We start from the raw sequence: 16,145 nt of genomic DNA, 5'->3' as shown, positions 1-16,145 counted from the left end.
CGTTCCGTTTTCAGGTTTATTATTTCTTCCGAGTCTTTCGTGTTTTGTATCCTGATCCTAAGTTCTTTTTGTTGCCGCGATAGATCGTTAATAGCGATGTTAGGCGTTCGATTTGGTTTGTTCTTAGTTGTAATAATAGAGCCTGCACTTTCTTCCCCCGCATATTTCATTGCCGCTTGCGTCTCTTTCCATTCATTGTTTGGATTACTGTTTTGCTTTATTTTCCATAGACTTGAGTTAAGTTCATATTGGTAATGAATGCGACATTCTCGCTCATTTACTATTTTTGCCGTGTTTATTTTGACTGCCGTTTTACCTTTCTGTCTTCGTTGTCTGTACACATTTATGTTGAAATTCGTTTTTACAAGTTTGTGATCGGATGTTAGCAGTGTACCACCGTATGATTGCGAGTTGGTTGAGTAGTGTTTATGGCGGTGTCGACATATGATATAGTCTATTTGGTTGTGTATTGTTATCATTTTGTCTTGGGTTTGGTCTTTCCTTTGTCCTACCCATGTTGTCTGGTGTCTTGATGGGTGGTTGAAAGCACTGTTTGTTATGAAAAGTTTTCTCTGTTCACAGAACTGGACTAATTTTTCTCCGTTATCGTTACGTTTTCCTTTTGAGTATGATCCTAAACATAGTGTGTCACTGTCGAGACGTTTTCCTACTTTGGCATTAAAATCTCCAGCAATTATTAATATTGATTTGTTTCCTATTTTGTTCAGTGTATCGTCTAGGTCTTTGTAACATTTATCAGTTTCCTCTGGGTATTGTTTTGCGCGTTGACTTGTTGGTGCGTAAACATTTACGATTGAGATAGTGAACGTCTTCTTACCGTGATCGTCTTTGTTATCGTTATTCTGGTTCCTTGAATTGATCTTACACTTAAGCTCAAGAACACATATTCTGTCCGAAACATTCCATTCGTCACTAGTCAAATCCCTGCAGTTTTTATTTATGAGAAATCCACATCCATAGTGAGGTGAACTGGAAGCAAAGCACAGCAGTCTGTGACCATTTATTGTTTGGTCGACGCCATCTTGGATCTTCGTCTCTTGTAAACACAACACATCGATTTTATAACTTTCTAAATCTTGACACAGTTGTTCCTTTCGAATGTTACTTTTAATAGATCTTAAGTTAAAAGTTCCAATATTAAGATTAGTCCACATCAGGTAAAAATTAAAGATTCCACACAGTGAATAAATGGAAACATAAGACTATCCACTGAGCCGAAGCTCAATGTCAACAGGTGTCAGCCATGTTGTCCGGAAACACTCGGGTAAACTACGGATATTGTCGGTGTTAGGGTTGAGTGAGTTAAAAGCCGAATTTAATGTTGAACTGATCAAAAATATTAATTGTTGGCATTAGCACCCTAGAATATGGTATCCATTCTCCTTATTAAACATAGAAACCCAACACAAGTCTGATATTTCTGGCTATAAATTCAATTTTCAACATCTTAACCATCCCGACTTAATACCGTTTTGGGGCGATGGGTCACATATGTGACAGTGTTGTGTGGTGTTATTGAGTTGAGTGGCAGACTGATGATAGCACATGTTGTTTTTCTGTGTGCGCATGTGTTAAATATGTTACAGTGAATGACATAATCAGTCGGACGGTGAACAGGTTTGAAATGAGATATTGCCTAAGGACAATTTTTATCGAGAATGAGTTCTTGTCATAAATGATTCAATTCAACCCCTTTTGTACATCTTCGGGAAATATCAATGCTTAATTTCACTTCTAAATAATTTTTACACGTAGTCACGTTGAAAAAGTATGAAATTTATGATGATGATGATGATGATGATGATGATGATGATGATGATGATGATGATGACGACGACGATGATGATGATGTTTGATAATGTGCAATGAAAACAATTCACCATAGTGATGACGTATCCAAGTCCATTGATTAACCCTTTGGGTCCATCTGTACCAGCCAACCACGGTTGCGTCTGTTGAAATTTTTATAAATAATAAATAAACAAAATTGAAAAAAAAAAATGACGGAGAAACTGGAGCATAAAGATTTAACATCATTGTTTCCATTTTTTTTAAAGCCACAAACTACAAACAGTAGAAATCGGTAAGGGCTGCCTGAAGCCGGTGATCGTAAAATACTAACGAAAGTGTGAAAATGGAAAGGCTTCGTATGGGAACAAAACAGACAATGGAAACAGACAATGGAAACAGACATTGGAAACAGACATTGTCTGTTTTGTTCCCATACGAAGACTTTCCATTTTCACTCTTTCGTTAGTAAACTACAAACCGCATTGTTGATACAATCAAGAAATAGACTAAGTATCTAGTAATAAACAAAAAAATATAACGGCTTCGAAAAAAAAAAGAAAAGAAGAAAATACCAAACCAGAATCGTTTTGGGCTCAAAACCCTTCTCCAGCCAACAGTAATATAACAATGAAAATATAAAGACGTATGTTTGTATTCCTTGGGTGTTTTGTTGGCTTAAGGAGGTTTATGAAACATTTCGGGCTTCAAAACCCTGCTTCAGCCACCAGCAATATAACAATGAAAACACAAAGACGTATGTATGTATTCATCGGGTGTTTTGTTGGCTTAAGGAGGTTTATGAAACATTTTGGGCTCAAAACCCTGCTTCAGCCAACAGCAATATAACAATGAAAACACAAAGACGTATGTATGTTTTCATTGGGTGTTTTGTTGGCTTAAGGAGGTTTGTGAAACATTTCGGGCTTCAAAACCCTGCTTCAGCCAACAGCAATATAACAATGAAAACATAAAGACGTATGTTTGTATTCATTGGGTGTTTTGTTGACTTAAGGAGGTTTGTGAAACATTTCGGGCTTCAAAACCCTTCTTCAGCCAACAACAATATAGCAATGAAAACATAAAGACGTATGTTTGTATTCATTGGGTGTTTTGTTGGCTTAAGGAGGTTTATGAAACATTTCGGGCTTCAAAACCCTTCTTCAGCCAACAGCAATATAGCAATGAAAACATAAAGAAGTATGTATGTATTCATCGGGTGTTTTGTTGGCTTAAGGAGGTTTATGAAACATTTCGGGCTTCAAAACCCTTCTTCAGCCAACAAAACACAAACAATGAAGACATAAATACATTATTAATGTATAGATAGTATGCGCTTGGCTAAGAATCTCATAACATTGCCATCCGGAAGTGTAGCAGACCAACACACGACAAAACTGAGTGTATCCATTATCGTTTATAGTTTGGTTAATACAGTTCAGTGAGCATTACTCATAAACGCGGATGGCAAAAAAAAAACAATAACAAAGACCTGAGTGACGTCATCTTCGAACTATCTATTTATGTTTTCATTTGTTTTGTTTTTTTGTTTTTTTTTTTGTTGGCTTGAGAAGGGTTTTGAGCCCAAAACGCTCCATGCTTGGTAGTATCTCCTTTTTTTTTTTTTTTGCAGGTGTTATATTTATTTTTGTTTGTGCTGCTTTGTGGTCTTGTTGTATGACACTCGCATTCGGATCGGAAGGTCCTGGGTTCGAGCCTCGCTGGCTCGGCGCATAGTTAAGTCCTTGGAAAAGGCTCTTTACTCATATTCTTTGGCCGTACTCAGGTGTAAAAAGAGTACCTGGTCGTTAACAATGTTGTCTCTGTCCGAAAAAAGAATGCAGTATCGCTTAACAGGCGTCATCTCCCGTCCTACATGTTATATATTTCTGTTGGCCAGGGACCCCTTGTAAAGCGCTTTGAGCACGTTTAGTGGATATTGCGCTACATAAAAGCTCAATTTAAAAAAAAAAAATATAACTTTGTACAGTCCACAACTTCGAGCAACTACTAAGTATCTAATGCGTTAATTCAATATGTGACCCCTCGCCCCAAAACGCGGGATGACTAAGATGCTGAAAATAATTATTGATTTTATAACCAGAAATATCAGACTTGGGTTGAGTTTGTATGTTTTATTGAGGAGAATGATTATCGTATTTTACAGTCTATATTACGGTTAAATTTATATTTTTCACAAGTTTTACTTTAATTTGACTTTTTTTTAGAATATGGTCTATTCCGACATAATACCGTTTCGACACGATGATTCACGTAAAATAACTAACTGTTATAACAACCAACCTCGATGTAACAATTCATCAGAGCCTTGTTCTCATAGGCATCTTTCAGCTTCCCGAAAACCGAGTTCTTCGCCGTTGTATCCGAGTATGTCAAGGATTTGAAGGAAATCTTTTCTACCACACCGCCTGGGTTAGGGGGAATAGGAGATAAATCTATGGTGCAATAGGCTTCAACAGTCGTGACGTCACTTCCCTCGTAATGACGAATAGTAACTTAGTAACTGGTTCTAAACTATCGGAACAATGGCGAACTCCCTTCTGAAATACTTGTTTGTTTGTTTTTGTTTTTAAGGGTTTTACGGCGCTTACAATACAAATTTGTTATATCAGCGCCAGTAAAAAGGAAGAAAATGGGGAATAGAAGACATAGAAAGTACCTCCCTGCCCACTGTGGAAGGTCAGGAACCCCACCCAGCCTGGGTAGAGGGGGAGGGGGGAATAGGAGATAATCTATGATGCAATAGGCTTCAACAGTCGTGACGTCACTTCCCTCGTAATAACGAATAGTAACTTAGTAACTGGTTCTAAACTATCGGAACAATGGCGAACTCCCTTATGAAATACCTCTACGGGCTCAACGAGGGGTCCCTAGCCAACGTTAACACATAACATGTAAGAGTCTGCGCTGAGCAGTGCATAGTTGAGTCCTTGAAAAAGGCTCTTTACTCACATTCTCGCATCGTACTCAGGTGTAAAATGAGTACCTGACCGATAACAGCGTTGTCTCTTTTTGGAAAAAAAAGATGTAATATCGCCTAACAGGCGACATGACACGTCTCTTCCAAAATGTTAAGTTACTGTTGGCTGGGGACCCCCTGTAAAGCGCTTTGAGCACGTTTAGTGGAAATTGCGCTTCATAAATTCTTGAGTTTTTCGGGGGGGTTTTTTATTCAATCAATTGCCTCACAATGTATCATGAAGACCCTCCAGAACAGAAAGTTACTACAAAAGTAAATGAAACTCAAAAGTTGCGGTCTTATGGTATGACACTAGCTTTCGGATCGGAGTTGATATCCTTGGAAAAGGCTCTTTACTCCCATTTTCTCACCGTACTCAGGTGTAAAATGAGTACCTGCCATTAAAAGCGTTGTCTCTGTCCGAAAAAAAATTAAAATCGCTAAAAGGCGTCATTTTACCTTGATATGTTAAGAAGTGTTGATGTTGACCAGAATGCTTTGAGAATGTGAGTAAAGAGCCTTTACCAAGGACTCAACTATGCGCCGCTCAATGCTGAACTCAAACCCAGGAGTCTCTGATCCCAAGGCATGTGTCATACCACAAGACCACATCGCCGATCTTAACATGCAGAATAAGACATAACCCTTGTATGACACTTATTACTCTCTCACTCAATCCTCTCCGGGCCTGCCGGCACTTGAGGCGATGTAAGGAATCTCCACCTGGTCCTGTCAGCAGTTATTCTTGGGGCTATCTCGAGGGACAGACAGACAGACCTCTCTGTTTTAGGCCCCTCTCTACGGTACGTCTCCAAGTCTCCTTGGGACGGCCTCGTTTCCTCTTTCCTTGAGGTGTCCATCGCAGAGCCTTCCTTATCAGTGTTTCATCAGGTCTGCGACAGACATGCCCCATCTTCTCCTTTTAATGAGACTCTCCAAAGACACTTCTACTTCTACAATACTCTTCAATAGTCGTAACGTCACTTCCTTCCTAATGACACATGGTAACTTAGTAACACTGGCTCTAAACTATCGGAACAATGGCGGACGCCCGTATGAAATATTTCTCCGGCAGGCATAAAATCGTATCCAGAGGGAAAAAATACATAAATTTGATCATGTTTTGACTTTTACACATTCTGATCACAAGACATATGAAAAGTTCTAGCCAGCTTGAAGAATAAAAAGTAATGATTTTCTTCCGCCGTTGACGGGCGGCGTGACATCAGACTACTGAATCCAATTACAGTAGAGACAACACTATGACTTGCCGCCAGGTAGTCATTTTACACTAAGTGTAGTGAGTGAATGTGACTAAGGGACTTTTTCCAAGGACTCTAACATGGCACCACCTGGAGTAAGACTCAAACCAGGAATCTACCAATTCTAAGGGGAAAGATGCGGGGAGACCACGAAGCTGTATGTACACCATCTTTTTAAAGGTTTGACCAGCTATGTGGTCATGTGGTATGACACTCACTTTCAGATCAGAAGGTCCGGGGTTCGAGTACCATTATGATCGGTGTATAATTGAGTCCTTGGAATAGACTCTTCACTGATATTATCCTCTCACTGTACCCAGGTGTAAAACGAATGCCTGGTCTTTAACAGCGTTGTCTCTATCGGAAATTCTTTTTTTGTTTAATGTAATATCGCCTAACAAGCATCGTGTCTATTCCTACATGTCAAGAGTTGCTTTTGGAAAGGGAACCCTTATAAAGCGATTTGAGCACGTTTAGTGGATATAGCGCTATATAAAAGCTCAAGTTACTTGAGGTGGGAGAAATATGAAAATTGTCCTTACCGGTGAAATCAACAATTGCATCTCCAGCCCGTCCCTCGGCCATTGCCTCATAGTCTCCAAACAGTCTGGAACACAAAGACTTTGTACAAACGCAGTGAAATCCGCATAAAGTCAACACTTTTAACTCTCTCCACTACAGAAAAATAGTCATATTCGTTACGACACAACCAACACTTCTAACTCCCTCCACTACAGCAAAATACTCACATTCGTTACGACACAACCAACACTTCTAACTCCCTCCACTACAGCAAAATACTCACATTCGTTACGACACAACCAACACTTCTAACTCCTTCCTTACCAACTGCAGCAAAATCGTCACGATAAACCCAATATTTTAAACTCCCTCCTTACTAACTCCAGCAAAATCGTCACATTTGTCACGTTACAACCAACACTTTTAACCCCTTTCTTACCAACTCCAGCAAAATCGTCACATTTGTCACGTTACAACCAGCACTTTTAACCCCTTTCTTACCAACTCCAGCAAAATCGTCACATTTGTCACGTTACAACCAGCACTTTTAACCCCTTTCTTATCAACTCTAGCAAAATCGTCAAATTTGTCACGTTACAACCAACACTTTTAACTCCTTTTTTACCAACTCTAGCAAAATCGTCACATTCGCCACGTTACAACCAACACTTTTAACCCTTTCTTACCAACTCTAGCAAAATCGTCACATTGTCACGTTACAACCAACACTTTTAACTCCCTCCTTATCAACTCCAGCAAAATCGTCACATTTGTCACGTTACAACCAACAATTTTAACTCCCTCCTTACTAACTCCAGCAAAATCGTCACATTTGTCACGTTACAACCAACACTTTTAACCCCTTTCTTACCAACTCCAGCAAAATCGTCACATTTGTCACGTTACAACCACACTTTTAACCCCTTTCTTACCAACTCCAGCAAAATCGTCACATTTGTCACGTTACTAACCAACCAGCACTTTTAACCCCTTTCTTATCAACTCTAGCAAAATCGTCAAATTTGTCACGTTACAACCAACACTTTTAACTCCTTTTTTACCAACTCTAGCAAAATCGTCACATTCGCCACGTTACAACCAACACTTTTAACCCCTTTCTTACCAACTCTAGCAAAATCGTCACATTTGTCACGTTACAACCAACACGTTTAACTCCCTCCTTATCAACTCCAGCAAAATCGTCACATTTGTCACGTTACAACCAACACTTTTAACTCCCTCCTTATCAACTCCAGCAAAATCGTCACATTTGTCACGTTACAACCAACACTTTTAACTCCCTCCTTATCAACTCTAGCAAAATCGTCACATTTGTCACGTTACAACCAACACTTTTAACTCCCTCCTTATCAACTCCAGTAAAATGCTCACATTCGTCAGGTTATTACCAACATTTTTCTCATTCAGATTTCTTTTGTACATCATAGAATTTGAAGATTTTTTTTTTCTGTTACAGCTAAAAGACCTCGGGTTTCCGATGGCTCAGTTGGTAGAGCACTTTCTTCACACATAAAGGTACCAAGATCGATCCAATGTGTAGTCAAGATCCCCCCCCCCCCGCGCCCATTCACCCCTCCTCCCCCCCCCCTTCATCTTCCATCCAACAGCGATTGGAACTGGATCTGTTAGATATGGTGGACAGTACTTTGCGATAGACTAGGATTCGAACTAAAGGGTAGCAAACAATTGTTATTGCCCACGCTATAGAAACCGGGAAAATTCAGGCTCTGAAGGACATTTGTTTTTGTTTTTAAGGGTTTTGCGGCGCTTGCAACACATTAAGGTCATATCAGTGCCAGTAAAAAGGAAGAAAATGGGATAGTAAAGAGTTCTAAAATTACAATTAAAGCACAAAAGAAAAGGTGAGACAAAGGGGAATTGGTTCAAATAGGGAACAGATGTAGATTCCAAAAGCACACCGTCAAAGTACTTAGTTTGTGATCACCTAAAAGTCTCATCCAGACACAAGCACAGGTCCCCACTAGGAGGAACACACTCAAATGTTTACAAATCATATGTTAAAAATGAAAAGAGTAACAGTACATAACAGAGAGATGATTTACAAGGAAAAAATATCATCTCCCAAAACTATAACTATACATTCGACTGTTTCCCTCTCAGCCAAGGACTCCGTCCAAGGTCAGGACTAAAACAAATAATCTCATACCAAGACAAAGACAGAAAGCAATTGGAAAACATAAGAGGGGATAGAAGACACTGCAAGTACCTCCCTGCCCGCTATGGGAGGTAGGAACCCCACCCAGCTCTGAAGGACAACTTTTTTTAAAGACCGCACTTGGAGTAACCGAAAAAGGAAGAAGACGATGGAGGTGGATTGGACACACGCTTAGAAAGAACGACTACACTAAAACAAAGAAAGTATAGGACTGGAACCCTCAGGGCAGAAGATCAAGGGGAAGGCCACGAGGAACATGGATAAGAATTAAAGAAGCTGATATACAGAGAAGTGGTAAGACCTGGAATGAGATAATAAAAAAAGTTAGCTCAGGACAGAGAAGGATGGAAACTGTTTGTCTGTGGCCTATACCCTGGCCCAGGGTGAAAAGGGCAATGATGATGATGAATGTGTTGTAGATCTTGTTTTGCCAAAGAAATTTATATGTAGCACGTGCTATGTCATTTGAAAGGATAATGATTCATGATGATGATGTTGGTGGTGATGATGATGATGGTGATGATGATGATTATGATGATGGTGATGATGCTGATGATGATGATGGTGATGATGCTGATGATGATGATGATGATGATTGTGATGATGATGATGATGATGATGATGATGATGATGATGATGATGATGATGATGATGATTGTGATGATGGTGCTGATGATGATGATGATGATGATGATGATGATGATGATGATGATGATGATGATGATGATGATGATGATGATGTGATGATGCTGATGATGATGACGATGGTGATGATGATGATGATGATGATGATGATTATGATGATGATGACGATGACGACGACGACGATGACGATATCCCTCTACTGACTAAACACTCACTTGGCATAAGCCTTTTCCAAGAGCGCCGACCAAAACTCGTTCTTTGCGCTGGACCGGCAGTAGATGAGTTTCCCGTCTTTTGTGGGCAGGCGGTCGTCTATGACGACTTCCGTCCACACCCCAAAACGCCACACACTGAATTTGAAGATGCCAGCGTATGGGTTCTTGACATCCCATTCTTGTTTTGTAGACTCTGGTACAACCTGGTTAGGGCAATGAAAAAAAAAATATATGGTGACCCAACGTCTCCAATCAGTAATAATATGTGACCCACCGTATCGAATCGGTATTATGTCAGGATCCACTCGGTAAGGGAAATTGAATTCATAGCCACGAAGATCCAACTTCAATTTAATTTCTCTACGTTATGCTGGAGTATAAAGACTATTTCTTTCATTGTAAAATCTTCTAAGCTCCAATTTCTCATCAATCTGTCTCTAAATTCACTTTTTGGGGTCTGAATCATCCCGTCATAATACCGTTTTGAGACGGAGGGTCACATATGTTGGGGTGGTCTGGATCTAAAATTAACTTTATAGTAAAGCATTAAAACGGTATTATGTCTTGGTAAATAGGAATTATAATATTAATAATAATAATAATAATAATAATAATAATAATAATAATAATAATAATAATAATAATAATAATAATAATAATAATAATAATAATAATAATAATAATAATAATAATAATAATAATAATAATAATAAAAATAATAATAATAATAAAAATAATAATAATAATAATAATATTGATAATGATAATGATAATATTGATAATGATAATGATAATAATACTACTAATGAAAATACTATTATTATTATCATTAATAATAATAATAATAATAATAATAATAATAATAATAATAATAATAATAATAATAATAATAATAATAATAATAATAATAATAATAATAATAATAATAATGATGAGTAATATCTTTAGCGTCTCTTTCCGAAAAATGTGCTAGGAAGCGCTTAGACATAGACAAATCTTTATATAATTATAAGCCTGTGTGACCTTATATATATATCACTCAATAAAATCAATAAAATCACTCGCGGTAAACTGAAAGGAAGTGTTATGCATTCAAAGAGACTTAACATATGTATATTTATTATTTTTATTCATTATTTATTTATGCAAATATTTATTTACTTTTCTCATTTACTTATTTTACTGTTTGTCTACTCGTTTATTTATCATTGATATCTATTTCAGACTTGTAACGCACCGTATGCCAAAGTAACGCACCGTGTGCCAAAGTAACGCACCTTATGCCAAGGTAACGGACAGTATGCAAGAGTAACACACCTTATGCCAAAGTTTGGGTTCCCTGACCAAAGTAACGCACCTTATGCCAAAGTTTTGGTTCTCTTGCCAAAGTATCCACCTTATGCCAAAGCAACGCACTTAATGCCAAAGCAACGCACCTTATGCCAAAGTAACGCACCTTATGCCAAAGTAAGGCACAGTATGCCAGAGTAGCACACCTTATGCCAAAGTAACGCACCTTATGCCAAAGTTTTGGTTCTCTTGCCAAAGCAACGCACCTTATGCCAAAGTAACGCACCTTATGCCAAAGTAACGCACCTTATGCCAAAGTCTGGGTTCCCTGACCAAAGTCATACAGACAGTTGCAAACCAAGAGCGGGCCACGTCATCGCAAACCAGGTCATCAGAACTCAGGCCCTCTACCACTAGCTTGGGCACACGACACAGCTCCTGTTGGAAAACATATCAGTAATGTGCTAAAGGTTATCAATATAGCCAGAATATATGTGACCCATCATCTCAAAACGGTATTATGTCGGAACGAACCAGATCCTTAAAAGCCGAATTTAATGTTAAAACTGGTCAAAAATATAAATTGTTGGCATTAGCACCCTAAAATATGGTTGCCATTCTCCTCAATAACTCATATAAACTCAACACAAGTCTGATATTTCTGGCTATAAATTCCATTTTCAACATATTAACCAACCCGACTTAATGCCGTTTTGAGGCGAAGGGTCACATATTTTACTTCAAATATCGATCAATTAAAAGTGCTTATAATTTGTTGATGAGTTTCAGTCTTGAGATGTTAAAGAAGTTCATAACGAAAACGATGATGATGATGATTATTATTATGGTGATGATGGTAATGATGACGATGATGAGGATGATGATGATGATGATGATGATGATGATGATGGTGATGATGATGATGATGATGATGATGATGATGATGATGATGATGATGATGATGATGATGATGATGATGATGGTGGTGGTGGTGGTGATGATGATTATGGTGATGATGGTGATGATGATGATGATGATGATGATGATGATGATGATGATGATGATGATGATGATGATGCTGATAATGAAGAAGAAGAAGATGTGGGGGTGCAAGAATAGAGGGAGCTACTGCTAATTGTTTGAAAAAGTGGAAAGTAGATAGATCGATAGATAGATAGATAGGCAGGTAGATAGATAGATAGATAGATAGATAGATAGATAGATAGATAGATAGATAGATAGATAGATAGACAGATAGATAGGTATGATAAACAGACATCCTACCTTTGGTCTAAGCCATTCGCTTCCCTCTAAGTCCAGACTCGTGCTGAACAACGACTTAACATTTTAACATAAATAAGATAGATCGATAGATAGATATATAGATAGATAGATTGGCAGGTAGATAGATAGATAGATAGATAGATAGACAGATAGATAGGTATGATAAACAGACATCCTACCTTTGGTCTAAGCCATTCGATTCCCTCCGAGTCCAGACTCGTGCTGAACAACGACTTGGCAGTGGCTGGAAACTCAGGGTCCTCAAACAACGTGCCCTCTGCCAGGCAGGCTTTCTTGATGGCTGCATAATTCTGATTCTTGAACGCCTTGGGCATGGTGGATTGTCAGTGTCTGGAAGAAAAAAAAATCATAACAACAACCGGTTTTTAAACGTTTTCCTTACCAGCTGTTACCGGGATTATTTTCGAAATTCAATACCTACAAAAATGTGACCCAACGTCTCAAAACGGTACTAAGTCGGGATGATTAAGATGCTGAAAATGGAATTTATAGCCAGAAATATCATGCTTAAGTTAATTTTATATGCTTTATAGAGGAGAAGGAATATCATATTTTACTGTGCTAAATGCCAACGTTTCATATTTTTGACCAGTTCTAACTATAATTTGACTTTTTAGAATCTGGTCCATCCCGACATAATGCCGTTTTGAGACGAAGGGTCACAAATGGATTATTTAATCCTCTGCTTACCAACGATAGGAAAATCGTCACATTCGTTACGATACAATGAACAGAGTGATGTAGAGAATGTTTTGCTAAAGAAATTATGTTATCGATATAACTTACTGTTATTGTGTTTGAGTGATAAAAAATGTGTGAATATTTGGGTAAAATCCTGAAAATGGCTGGTAAGGAGAGAATTAATCTCAGACTCAGAAGAAATAATTAAATTCTACACTTAAATCTAAAAGATAAAATAAATAAAAATTCCCTTTATTCATCCTAAAGGGAATGAGATTAGCGGAAGAGTAGCGTCCCTTGATTTGACGTCACCCATGGTCTGTGACGTCACCGGCGGAAAAGTTATTAGAGAGAGAACGTCATGTTGGTTGTGCGCATGCGTCTCTCGTCCTCGAGGACGCGCACAACCGACATGACGTTCTCTCTGTAATAACTTTTCCGCCGGTCACGTCACAGACTATGGGTGACGTCCAATCAAGGGACGCTACTCTTCCGCTAATCTCATTCCCTATAGGGGAAATTTGTCTCTAGGTCTATTCAAAGGGAAGACTGGAATAACCCAGGCGCTAGCCGCAAATTCACCTAGGGCGAGGTAACTTGCTCAAGACCACACAACGCAGTGGTGGGTGATCGAACTCGGGTTCGAAGCAAAGACTGCTGTTGGTCAGGGACCCTTTGTAAAGTAAAATGTATAGAGAGAACGAAGATGACGTCACTCAAGCCTTTCTTGTGTTTTTTTTTTTTTCTGCCATCCGCGTTTGTGAGTGAAGTGATTCTCACTAAACTGTATTAACCAGACTATAAAAGTTCATGGTTACACATAGTTTTGTGTTATACTTCCGGATGGCAATGTTGTGAACTTCTTAGCCAAGCGCATACTATCTATAGGCAGATTCATAGGATTACGGGACGTAAAACAGCAAGGAATTCCTTTATTTATCCCATAGGGGAACTTTGTCTCTAGGGTCGAATTCCAAGGGAAGACTGGAATAATCCAGGCGTCAGCCGCAGTGCACCGCCGCACATTGAGCTAGGGCGAGGTGACTTGCACTACAGACGAATGAGTTAATGTGGTAGTGGTGTTGTTAAGATGTATAAACAAAAAGATATCTCATTTACGTCTGTAGTGTTATTCATCCTGTTTTGTTGATAAAGGGGAAACCCAAAACGTCACATTTATCTGTTTTCGTATATTAAATGGAAGCTTACATCCAATTTCACATTGTTATTTATTTCTTCGAGCTTCGAGCAGCACCATTTACATTAATCAAAAGCAGGTAAAATCACTAATTCATCAAAAGAAATTATCAAATGGCAAGCTACAGCTATGGGATGAGAAAGGCTACAATATCACACTGTCACAAAACCTTAACTCTTTCATATTAAAGAAATTAACCCTTTCCTTACCAACTATAGATAGTATGCGCTTGGCTAAGGGAGCGTTCACATATTACGTCATCAAAAATTTGCCCTTTTTAGACCCCCCCCCCTCCCCCAAGTCATCACTTGTCATCATTGACCTGACCCCCCCCCCCCCCCCCCTCCCCAACAGATGATGACGTCATCTAATTTAATAAAAACTAAAAGATAACTTTAATTTCACAATATTTATTATTCATTTTTCAAACCATAAACATTGATTATCAACGTTTGATAAAACACATTCAGACATTTTATTAATTTCAGAAACTGTTGATAATTTATGTTTTACGATACAATGGGGACATAAAATTTAAATTTGCAAAGATAAAATCTAACAAACATTATTTAAATTAGGCTACTTGGTGCAGGTGCTATTTAAAAAATTTCAGAAAGTGTAATTTAAAATAGTATAGGAGGCAAATTATTTTATAGCAAATTAGTCTTTTAGTGGAATGAATTTCTGTTTCAATTTCCAAACATAAAATTAATTGATAGTATTACTCATTCTTCAGATGAAAACTCCAAAATATATTTAATAAACTAGACACAACCAAATCAAATGATTGATGAAGAAAACTTTTCAGAATCAAAACTGAATGGTAGCAAGCAGTTTGAGCTGTTCAATCGGTTTTGATGATTCCATCATTTAATCAATTTTTCACCTTTTTGCTAATTTATTTTGCCCCTCCCCCATGTCAACACATGTCAACATTTGGTAGACCCCCCCCCCCTCCCCCCCTAGCTGATGACGTAATATGTGAACGCTCCCTAAGAGAAGCTCATAACATTGCCATCCGGAAGTATAACGGACCAACACACAAAACTGTGTGTATCCATGAACGCTTATAGTCAGGTTAATACAGTTCAGGGAGCATTACTCATAAACGCGGATGGCAAAAAACAATAACAAAGACCTGAGTGACGTCATCTTCGAACTATCTATAGGAAAATCGTCACATTTGTTATGATGCATTCAACAGTTTTTCTCATTTAGATTTCTTTTGGATATCACATAGTTTGAAGGAATTTTTTGTTATAGCTATAAGAACTATAGGGAATGAGATTAGCAGAAGAGTAGCGTCCCTTGATTGGACGTCACCCATCGTCTGTGACGTCACCGGCGGAAAAGTTATTAGAGAGAGAACGTCATGTTGGTTGTGCGCATGCGTCTCTCGTCCTCGCTTCCGGTGAAAGCGGCTTGAGACACTTCTAAACCAAATTGACGTTCTTGATGTAAGGTGACGTCCAATGAAGGGACGCTACTCTTCCGCTAATCTCATTCCCTATAGATAGCGAAGCGCATACTATCTATAGCATGTTCTTATTCCCTTTGAGTTGGAGTTTTAAATTTCTATTTTATGTTGTGTGACAATGAAGTTTTGAGGAAATTTGGAAAATGGTTGGTGACCAGACACCGGTTTAAGATAAAGATCCAAACAAGTGCGACTATGTGGTCTAGTGGTAAGACATTCGCTTTCGGATCGGAAGATCCTGGGTTCGAGCCTAGCGCTCGGCGCATAAAAGGGGTCCTTGAAAAAGGCTATTTACTCACATTCTCTCGCCGTACTCAGGTGTAAAATGAATACCTGGCCGTTAACAGCGTTGGCTTTGTTCGAAAAATTGTAATATCGCCTAACAGGCGTCATGTCCCGTCCTACATGTTAATTGTTGCTATTGACCAGGGACCCATTGTAAAGCGCTTTGAGCACATTTAGTAATATTGCCCTATATAAGGCTCAATTTAAAAAAAAACAAAAATTTATATGAAAGGTGCCAGACAAAGCAAGAAAAAAAAAATTTTAAATTAAAAAAAAAAA

The 16,145-nt window shown here is 38.3% G+C and overlaps 1 protein-coding gene across 2 annotated transcripts in view; it reads right to left on the bottom strand.

The window, feature by feature from the left end:
• Positions 1-16,145, bottom strand: part of LOC144960262 (calpain-5-like) — an 83,726-nt gene that overhangs the window by 39,266 nt on the left and 28,315 nt on the right. For both annotated transcript variants that reach the window (XM_078893297.1, XM_078893298.1), the window contains exons 2-7: positions 12,384-12,555; positions 11,227-11,358; positions 9,631-9,833; positions 6,594-6,658; positions 4,114-4,238; positions 1,902-1,973 (exon numbers count right to left, since the gene is read on the bottom strand). In XM_078893297.1, coding sequence (XP_078749423.1) covers positions 1,902-1,973; positions 4,114-4,238; positions 6,594-6,658; positions 9,631-9,833; positions 11,227-11,358; positions 12,384-12,539 — 753 coding nt within the window. In that variant the 5' untranslated portion in view covers positions 12,540-12,555. The remainder of the gene's footprint in view (positions 1-1,901; positions 1,974-4,113; positions 4,239-6,593; positions 6,659-9,630; positions 9,834-11,226; positions 11,359-12,383; positions 12,556-16,145) is intronic.

The sequence above is a fragment of the Berghia stephanieae genome, chromosome 15, assembly GCF_034508935.2.
Source record: "Berghia stephanieae isolate SIO BIC M18660-M18661 chromosome 15, UCSD_Bste_1.3, whole genome shotgun sequence".
Classification (NCBI taxonomy): domain Eukaryota; kingdom Metazoa; phylum Mollusca; class Gastropoda; order Nudibranchia; family Aeolidiidae; genus Berghia; species Berghia stephanieae.
The sequence above is the reverse complement of the archived record's forward strand: the minus strand, read 5'-3'. Positions and strand labels throughout refer to the sequence as shown.